This window comes from Seriola lalandi, unplaced genomic scaffold (genome assembly GCF_002814215.2).
Source record: "Seriola lalandi dorsalis isolate HSWRI2012SDOR001 ecotype SW California unplaced genomic scaffold, Sedor1 jcf7180002054221, whole genome shotgun sequence".
Lineage (NCBI taxonomy): Eukaryota > Metazoa > Chordata > Actinopteri > Carangiformes > Carangidae > Seriola > Seriola lalandi.
The window spans coordinates 3602-14433 of record NW_019524774.1 but is presented as its reverse complement, the minus strand read 5'-3'; the positions used below and the strand labels follow the sequence as shown (position 1 = coordinate 14433).

The 10832-nt window shown below is 45.1% G+C and overlaps 1 protein-coding gene across 1 annotated transcript; it reads right to left on the bottom strand.

The window, feature by feature from the left end:
• Positions 1–328: 328 nt before the first annotated feature.
• On the bottom strand, positions 329–10832 carry LOC111653512 (serine/threonine-protein kinase SBK1-like). Its single transcript, XM_087173438.1, has 5 exons — positions 10751–10832; positions 3869–4130; positions 3573–3775; positions 2095–2286; positions 329–2013 (listed from the first exon to the last, which is right to left on the bottom strand). Exons 2-5 carry the CDS (start codon positions 4038–4040, stop codon positions 1264–1266), a joined length of 1317 nt encoding a protein of 438 aa, XP_087029564.1. The 5' UTR covers positions 4041–4130; positions 10751–10832; the 3' UTR covers positions 329–1263.

The following is a 10832-nucleotide window of genomic DNA, read 5'->3' as shown; positions in this document are numbered from 1 at the left end:
CATGAAATTTGAAAAAATTAATTTGCAAAAAAACAAAATTGAAGCGTTTTTTGTTTAGAATTAAAAATCTTAATAAAACCATGTGAACTTGGTTTCAAACTAAAATAATGATAAAACTAAAAACAGACCATTTTTGTTGGTTTTTCGTTTTTTGATTTTGACACAAAAAAACATTATTTTAAAACAAATAACAGAATTGGGTTTTTGTTTTTTCAAATGAATTACGGATTATCTGATGACACCCAGACCGTTACTCTTTTCTTTTCAGACGATACTTTGCGTTAGAAGTTTCAAAGAGAACAGAATCAGAAACATGAGAAATACAAACTGAACCTGAAACAGAAGCTTTACGGGACAAACTGAATTTCCAGAGCGAATAAGAAACAGCCTTTGAACGGTGAAGTAGATTCGTTTGTCATGAAGAACAGAGACATCATCAACCTTCGCTCAGTCCAGATGTGTCGACCGGTACAAACCACTGCAGCTCGTGTGCATCTGATCCCAACATGAAAATCAACAAGCTGAAGTGGATTCGGTCTAAAACAGAGTTACAACAGAAAACAAAGAAAAGCTACTTTCCAAAAAAACAAACAAAAAACAATAGAAAAAATAGAGCGTTGTCTTTTTAGATTCAAATAAATAATAAAATTCTCAAAGCAAAATAAATCCACTTCTTTTGGATACATACAGAACACACACACACACACACACACACACACACACACACACACACGTTCACATTTGTGTTACACATGAAACATTTAAAACCGCCACTCACTCATCTTTGTTTAGTGTTTTTTAAGGTTTTTCCTCGAACTGTTTTTGTCTTCTTCAAAAATACAAATCCTGTGACGCTCGGCTTCGATCGCTCGGCTCTCTGACACTTTCTGTCTCTGATGTTTCTGCTGGAAGTATTGCTTTAAGAAATACGTTTTGGTCTTGGCCTTCTCAGATGGATTTAGTGACAGGATCTCTAATGGAAGCTGCTTTTTCGTTTTTTCCCTCCGGGGGTTTTCAGCTCCGCCGTGAAGACGAGGCTCCTCCGGAGTCTCTGAACCAAAACCGTGGCGAGGAGCGTCTGCTCTCTGAAGTCCGCCACGCGCTGCTCTTCCATCCCCACCATGTTTACAACGGGATACGTGTTAGTATTGTCTGTGTTTCCATGCATGCACATCTACGTGTTTGATGAGAGGTATAAAAGTGTGTGTGTGTGTGTGTGTGTGTGTGTGTGTGTGTGTGTGTGTGAGTCTGTGACGTCGGTGCTCAGACGCAGATCTCGATGGGCGTGGCCACCAGCATGCGGCCGCCCGGTGAACTGTTCTCTCGCGGCATGCGGTCGTAACTGTTGGTGGACGACACGGAGCTGTTGGTGGAGACGGACACGTAGTGGTGGCCGCCACCCGGTTCCATCACCCCGCCCTTGGCCCCTCCCCCGCCGCCGCTCCCCCTCTCCACCGCCACCGGAGACATGGGAGAGAAAGGAGATAAAGTCTGCTGCTTCATCCTCTCCACCAGGAGCTCCTCATCTTCCTCCCCGGAGGAAGATGAGGAGATAGTGCCATCCACCTCTCCTCGCACTCCTCCTCCTCCTCCTCCACCTCCTCCCCCTCCGCCGCCAACCCTCTCTCCACCACTTCCACCTCCCGTGTTGCCGTTGTTGTTGTTGTTCTCTGCGTCCAGCATCCAGGAGTGGCTGAAGTACTCGGACACCTCTTTGACGGAGCAGCGGCGGTCCTGCTCCACGGAGAGCAGGCGGCGGAACATGCGGAGGGCCTGCTCGGTGAAGCGCCTCCACTGCGACGGCACCGTGTTCGTCCTCCTCCTCTGCCAGCGGATGAACTCCTGGTAGAAGGAGTCCGAGGGCAGCGCCTTCTCCCAGGGGAAGTTTCCGGTCAGCATGCAGAAGAGCAGCACGCCGAAGGCCCAGACGTCGGTGCTGTAGTCCACGCAGAAACCCTCGTGGCGGGACACGTCGCAGAGCTCGGGGGCGGTGTAGGGGATAGTGCCGCTCACCTGGAGGGGAAGCTCAACAGGTTACCGCCACGGATACAACAAGATAGCGAATACGAAGAGCTCACAATCGCTGCTACTCACTCTTTTCACGGGAGAGCCGGCGCGGCGCGTCATGCCGAAGTCGGACAGCTTGACCTTACGACACTCTCTGTCAAAGATGAGGATGTTCTCGGGCTTGATGTCACGGTGGACCAGCTTCTTACAGTGCAGGTAGTCCAGAGCGATGGCCACCTGGTACACGCAGCGCTTCGCCACCGCCTCAGGAAGACCCACCTGAGAGACGGGGGACAGAAACACGTCGTGTATATAGAAAATATATCGCTGAACATTTTTAACAGTATGTCATTCTGCCTCTCAAAACAACAATAATATATGTTGATATGCAAGTGATTTTGTTTTCTTTCTTCATTCCACACGTGCGTCTAAGCCCTGGCGTTTGCGTGGCGGCTGCAGAACATTTTGTTTTTCATTTCCTGCTCCCATGGTAACATGTAGGCGCGAACACACCGCCTGTGTAAGACACGCCTCTCTCGCCTCTCAGTTGCATCATGTCTCCAATCAAAAATAGACAGAGAAGTTCTGTTGATGTCATAGTGACATCACACCAGCAACATTTTATAAACCTGTCGAGACTGAATCTGAATATGACACAGACATGAAATATATAAATATATTTTTTAACCACTTTAGCAGCTGCATGTGGAGACGGTGAGATATTAGTGACGTTTTCTGTCAAAACTAAATTCAAAATTATTAATTACTTGAATAATGAAAAGAAATCCAACAATCTCAGTTGAGCGACGCAGCCGCCACGCAGGCAGCGTGTTCCATTCACTTACGCATTTATGCTAATTGGTATCATTCTGCTTCACCGTGTTCTGCTTGGCTACCAGCTGACCACAGAATACAATGTCCAATCTAGGCTTTTCAAATTTGTTGTGTTGATTAAATGAAAAATATCAGCAGAAGCCTCGTCCAATCAAAATGCTTGGATTCACTGAGACCTCTACCTGCTGATATTGTCATGGTCTGTCCTTCACTTTATGTTCAGACATTTTTATTTCCTGTTTTATTTTGAAGAAGAGTTCCTCGTGTATCTGGTGGTCATTTTACTTCCTGTCCTTGTCGTGTTTCCCTCCATCGTGATTGTCTGCCCCGCCCTAATCTGTTACACCTGTGTTCACCTGTGTATTTAAGTCTTTTTTGTGTTCCTGAGTTTTACCTGGATTATTTCTCAGTTCTGTTTTGCCTGTTTTGTAAATTTGGTTTTCTTTATTAAATTACATTTTTCCCACCAAACCTCTTTTGTTTGTCTGTATTTGGTCGTTAACACTCCTGAACCCGACGGATATGATGCGTACAAACGTAATAACGCACAGAAAATACACTAAATACATGAAATGTCTAACATTCAATTACAAGATTTCAAAATACAGTGTATGGTGTACGGTATTCTACAGTAGTTTGACTTTTTAAGAACTCGTCCCCCTTTGACCCAGAAGCAATGATGAAATGAAGCGATGATGAAATGAGGCGATGATGAAATGAAGCGATGATACCTGTGGGGGAATGATATCAAAGAGGTCTCCCGCCAGAGCGTACTCCTGTGCGAACACGTAGTATTCGTCAGTTTCGAAGGCGATGCCGAACATGTTGATGATGTAGGAGCAGGGAGACAGGTAGAGGGAGATGCTGTACTCCCGCAGGAACGACTTCAGCTTCGTCGTCTTCTTCTTCAGGAACTTCAGCGCCATTTTTGTCCCTTTGGGTGAAACAGGATTGATATGTTTTGTTTTGATGATTAAAGATCTTTTTTTATTACAACAACATGTGGTCACAGTTCTTATCCCCTCACCTCTGATCTTGTGGATGACCAGGTCCACCTTGCCGTAGGTGCCTTTGCCCAGCTCCCGGATCACCTCGTAGTACTTGCTGACTTCCAGCCGCTCCAGGTTTTGGGCTGCGATCAGCTGCAGCTCGTCCAGGATGTCCATGTTGGCTCGGGACACCAGCGGAGAGGAACTCATGCTGGGGACTGATTTAAGGAACGGACCAAGGGAAAAACTGGGGAACGGACGCTCAGGCAGAACAAGAGCAGCAGCTAACAGCTGGTGTCACTGTAGAAACGAGAGGGGGAAAAAAATCATTTTTATTATTTTCATTATAAATATAAAATATACAGTAAATTTAAATGACTTTAATTCTATGTTAATGATTTCCTTAAGATTTCTATCCTGATACTTCGTAACGCTAGCTAGCCTTTTAGCTTCCAGCATAAATCTGACAAGGTTAGCAATTTTACATCTGCATGAAATTTTATAGAATATTAGATTAATACAAGTTTTATATATATAAAAACATTTCAAAAACAATATATATATATATATATATATATTTATATATATATGGTTTTTGAAATTTTTGTGTGAATTTTTGGGGCAATCTACCACCACGGATCCTGCAGTTTGCTCCAGAAAAGGCACATCCCAGTTTATCAATATTATCATTATTATTTTTATTATTATTAGCTTCTGTTGTTTTGTAATTACAGATTTTTATACACCTTCATGTAATTTACATGTGATGAACATACAATAATAGACATCATGTAATTAAGTCAAAATAAAAATGACATCGTGATTACACAAAAATAATTATGAATAATAATCATTGGAATTATTAAGAACTGTTAGTTAATTCATCACATGAGGTGATAAAAAGATAAATAACACGAACTGTGAGATTTAAATATTTAAACAGCTTAAAATATATGTGAAAACTGGTTGTCTACACCTGTGAATAAAGACGTGTGCGCGTGTGTGTGTGCATGTGCATGTGTGTGTGTGTGCGTGTGTGTGTGTGTGTGGAGCTGTGTGTGTGTGTGTGTGTGTGTGTGTGTGTGTGTGTGTGTGGAGCTCATGGTTAGTGATGAACAACAAGCAGCTGATGTTGCAGCTCCGTCTGTTCTGATCTGCAGTGATAGTCACTGAAAATGCTAATTATCTGCAGTGAAGGCTGAAGTGAATCTATTCACCGAGGGGGACGCCAGAGCTGAGCGCGCACATGCACACACACACACACACACACACACACACACACACACACACACACACACACACACACACACACACATTACATAACCTGAAGTGCTGGAGAGCCGCCTCTCTCCATCCCTGAGCAAATGTTTATGAGTCTGTCTGCTCTCGTATTTATTTTATCTAAACACAAATTCCATTTATCTGCTGGTTCTGATCTCGGTCCAGTTCAGGATGCACAAAATACTGTTGTGATACACTGAGCAGCTGCGACTTGTCATACTCTATTTCATCGCGTTAAGTCACCGACTACGTGACAATACACACACACACACACACACACACACACACAGACACACAGCAGTTCAGGTACCTGTCATCCCCTCCACAGGCCCCTGTGTTCCTCTGAGGGGGTGTAATGTTTAGTGTGTGAAGTGAACAGGAAGAGCAGTTGACACCAGCAGGTGAGGGGGGGGGGGGGGTGAGTCAGTTTGGGTGATAAATGGCAGAGAGGACATACGGCAGTGCTCGCACATGTGATAAATACACACACAGACACACACGCACACACACACACACACACACACACACACACACACACACACACACACACACAGGAGAGAGCAAGAGCTGTAAACAGAGAAGGTCATTTGTTTCTGTCCGGGATCAGAAGTGCTTACTGTAGCACACACAACGCCGTGTGTGTGTGTGTGTGTGTGTGTGTGTGTGTGTGTGTGTCTGTGTGTGTGTGTCTGTGTGTGTGTGTGTGTACTGAGACTACAGGGGAGGATCGTTAGAATAATAATCTTGTTTAACGATCATGTTTCTAGGTCGTTATCATATAATATTACAGGTGATTGTTTTTGCACTGGTTGTGTTTTTACGTCCTATGTGCCTTTAAATGTCTCCCTGGGTACAAATAAAGTTTCCTGAATTGAATGAATTGAATTGAATTGAATTGAATTACTTAAAGCTGCTGTTATTTTCGGCGGACTAATAGATTTGAGTAAAATAGTTCCATAGTTTCCATGAAATGTAGTGAATCAGATGAATTGTGGGTGATTCAGGTGTGAAGTTCAGGTGTCTAGCAGCTCATTAGTAATAGTAATAATAATAATGATAACGATGATAATGATAGTTTATAATAAATAATAAACAATTATAGTTTAATTTGTCCTATAAGGCGAGTAAATACTTCGCAAATCTAGTGTGTGAAAGAAAAGAGCGGCTCGTCACCACACTGCACCGTGATGAAGACATTAACCTCCAGTGATGAAGACTCTGGGAAACTTCAGGAAATGGTTCAGTCTTGAGTTTCGATCAATTAAAAGATAAACGTGCAGCCGAGGCCTCTTCACGTCCAGTTACACAACTACAGCACCGAGGTGTCGCCTCCGCTCCACAGCAAGTCTTCACTGATAGTGAGGGCGCGGCCAAATTAGTGATTGACTGATTAATTGATGATGAAGATCGTTGTTAACCACAGTATGTGACAATCACTAATAATGTTCAACTTGACACCAACCCCCGAACAACCATCTTCAGACCATCTGTCGTCCACAAACCTTCCACACTGAGTGTCATTATTTTCTCATTTCTAAAAATGACTAAACACTGAGACTCGAACCTGTTCCAGAGACAGACGCGTCAGACGCGGCGTGACGTCGTATTTATTTTTAAACGTTCGGACGAAAAACACACGGACCTGGTGTGAAAAGGCCTCTGGTTAGTCCCGCTGAGGTCACGCCCACAGGCTTTAAACTGATGCAGACACAAAATACACCATGTTCCTTCTTTTATATTACACACACACACACACACACACACACACACACACACACACACTGTGCCACCAGGTTTAACATTGGAAGCAGAGCGGTGACCGGGGGCCACAGCTGACTAAGTCCCAGACTGCTTATGCAACCATCGGGCAGCGCTGACGAGCCGAGCACATTCAACGAGCCAACGCGATGATCACGGCCACGTCCACCCCCGCTGAGGCGGCCATGCTGCCCTCCAAGAGCTAGAGCAGCGCCATCGCCATCCTCTTTCATTTCAATGACCTGATACACACACACACACACACACACACACACACACACACACACATCTCTGTTTCCCCGGTGAGAAAAACATTTATTTTTCCATTAAATTTTCGCCCATGTAGGATTTACAAACAATCAGAAGAGATCAACTGCTGCACACACACATAATCAAAGACTGAGCGAGTGTGTGTGTGTGTGTGTGTGTGCGTGCGTGGTGCGTGCGTGCGTGCGTGTGTGGTGGCCAGTACACCACCTACCTTTTAACAGCAGATTTTTGACACAGTTACAGCTCAGTCTAAAGGACAGAGATATAATCATTCAGACCTCCTCCTTCTCTAACTGACCTTTAACCTTTGACCTTTAGAATCAGAATTAAAGTCAAATTCAAACCCTGATCACAAATTTCACAACAGAGAATTAGAAAAACGAGTGATCACAGTCTAAGCAGCAGAGACGGATAAAACAATAGATCCTGCGCTTCCCATAATGCAACTTGTTAGTGTCTTTTGTTTGACTTTCCCTGCCTGGAAACACCCACACCTCTCAAACTCCACACCTCCGGATTTTACAGCCTGAGCTCTCAGAGACAGAACTGCTGACGGAGCGGACGCAGAGACTCGAGCTGTTGATCTGCTCTATGATGAACGACATTTCTTACAGGTGTGGGAGAAGGAGCGAGCTGCTGTTATCTAATGATGTCTCTATATCCACTTATACTGTCACCACGGCGACAATAAACACCTTAACATACTTTGACATTTAAGTGAAAAAGCCTGTTTCAGAGGGTTGATGCGACTCTCACGTCCGTGCGTTAAATACAAAGCTAGAGCTGCGAGGAGGCCGTTAGCTTAACTTAGCATAATGACTGGAAACAGGAGGAAACTCCTTTATCGTCACACGTCCACCGTCACAGGTGGGTTCAGTGAGGTCGCCAGGTAACGAGCAGAGACGTGAGAAACAGCTTCATCAATATTTTGGTTCATTTACAGATTAAACAAACAAGATGTAACGTGATCGTTGGTGAAGTCCAGAGGCGTCTGTAGCTCGGAGACAGAGTCACGCCATCAGGAGAGGCAAACCAGGCAAATATTTAGGGCCCCTGAAGAGAAAAGGGGCCCCTGATGGCCCCTCGTATGGGACATTTTGCAATGACGAATACAAACCCCCTTAAGCCTGCTATAAAGACACAATACAGAGCACTGCTGCTGCCCCCTGACCCCCGACCCAGGGCCCCTGTTGATGTGTGTTGTACCTGAACCTGAGAGTTCGTTCACAGTTCAGCTCCTCTGGTTCCCTCGTCCTGAAATCTCTGGTTTGTTGATTGTGTTTTTGGTTGGACGACTGAAATAAGGTCTGTGTTTAACACAAGCTCAAGACATTCTCACGTCAGTAAATACCTCAGTCCTGATCCTTTAAGCTTTTACGTCTCGGTTGCTAATGAGTGTCTAAATGAGACTACAGAGGTTGTCACGTTGAACATGAAAACCGATCTACTCACCAGTCCACCTTTACAGCCTCGTTAACTCACCAGTCCACCTTTACAGCCTCGTTAACGCACCAGTCCACCTTTACAGCCTCGTTAACTCACCAGTCCACCTTTACAGCCTCGTTAACTCACGAGTCCACCTTTACAGCCTCGTTGTGTTTATACAAACTGTCACTAACTCTGTGAGAGGAAAGGTTTTCAGCTCAGAGCTGAATCAAACCACAAGCTGGAGTTTAGTGGTGGTGACGGTGAAGTCATGTGACCGCGTTGTCGTTGGTTTATATGCTAACATTAGCTCTTTAGTTCTGCTGGTTGTATTTAGGCTTCAAACATCATGAAGTGATGTTCGTTAGTGAAGATGATCCTGCTGAACTAAACCTGTCAGGATCAGAAACTGATGTTTATTTTCTCTAATGTGCCAAAAGACATTTGAAAAATCCCATTGGCTGTTTGTGGAGGGAACCAGGGTTGGATATGAAAATACATCATCCCTGCAGCTCTCTATAATAAGCTAAGCTAAGCTAAGCTAGTTGCCTCAAGGCTGTAGCTTCATATCTATTATTCTGTAGCGTCCCTGAATAACGAAGCTACGTGTTGTTAGCTTGTGTCTGTTGCCGCAGCCAACGCCAAAACAACAGACCTAACAGCGTGACCTCTGCACTACCAGCTGACTGTCGACCAGCTCCCACTCCCCAACAACAACCTGTCGCCCACTCTCTGCCAATCACAGGTAAGTCATCTCACAAATCACTGTGACAACACATTCACTGACAGCCTGGGAAACTCAGTACCTGCAATAACTCGTCAATTCCACCTTAACTGAACTTAACACAGTTACATGAACATGTCACCCAGTCTCTTACAATACAGACGCCATCAGAGATTAAACACGGGTACTGTACCTTTAACAGCGGGGCTGGTTGATCACTATCTATCATGATAATAGAACCATGGTTAGCACAAGCACAAAGCTGTAATTAAAAATGAACATAATGAGTAATTGAAGGTTTTGTTTGACACATATGGAGAGATGCTTTAACGTTTTCCATATTGTTATAAACTGTGTATTTAGTGATACAGGATATTATCACGTGTTATTCCTGATGCAGAGACGTTGAGCTGTAACACTGAGACTGCAGCTAACAACGTTGTTCGTGTGTGTACAGGCGACATCAGGATCATCTTCCATGTTCCCACCACAGCTGTTTTCTGATGTGATGACATCACACTGAGCCAAACTTCACGCCGCTGACAGACTGACGCTGAGGAGCTGCCGGCCACCGAACGTCAGTGTGACCTACATTGTGATCTGTGACTCATCGTGTGTGCGAGACGGGTCTGCGTTTACGTGCCATCGAGGAGCTTAAGCCCACTTTGATCAGCTGTGTCTCTGTGGCTTAACACACACACACACACACACACGCACACACACACACACACACACACACACACACATGCATGCGTGCAACAAGAAACCTCCCAGTGTCTCAAAATACACAGAAGGTTAGTCTGAACTCTGACCTCTGCTAAACAACTTAGAGTTTCATTAGCGTGTTGTTTGGGTGAAAACAGTGCGTCACCATGGAAACAGTCTGTGACATCACTTCAATCTTACAAGGACACACAAACATGGCTATAAACCTGCACCTGGACTCAGATCAGGATGTAAATAAAATCCAGACATCAGCTCACACCTGCAGTGTGCCCTCACGCCGCGCGCACACACACACACACACACACACACACACACACACACACACACAAGCTGCTGCAGATACCTGGCTACCCCCAAAACACAGGAGGCATGGCTGGGGTGCAGGAGGGGGAGGGGGGAGGGGTGGTTGTTGTGATCAATAACACAAATTCTACTACACACACAAACACACACACACATTGTAAAAAGTGTGAACGGCTGACAGTGATGTTTCCCGGTTTCTTGATCTCTCTCTCTCTCTCTCTCACACACACACACACACACACACACACACACACACACTGAAGGAGCAGCTTTGTTGTCAGTGTGTGTTGCTGCACTGAAGTGAACGGGCCCAGTCGACCCCGCACTGAAAACACACTGTGGTCCGGATCAGTTGTTACAGTGACGGATGGCTGATTCCGTCAGATGCAGGTGAGGATGGATGAAGTCGACCCGGGTTTGTTCCGCTACTCACCCCTCAGTCGGTTCCCATATGGAGGCTGTGGAGTCCGCCCTGTCAGCCCAGGCGTCTGCTGAACCCGCAGGACCAGATGAGC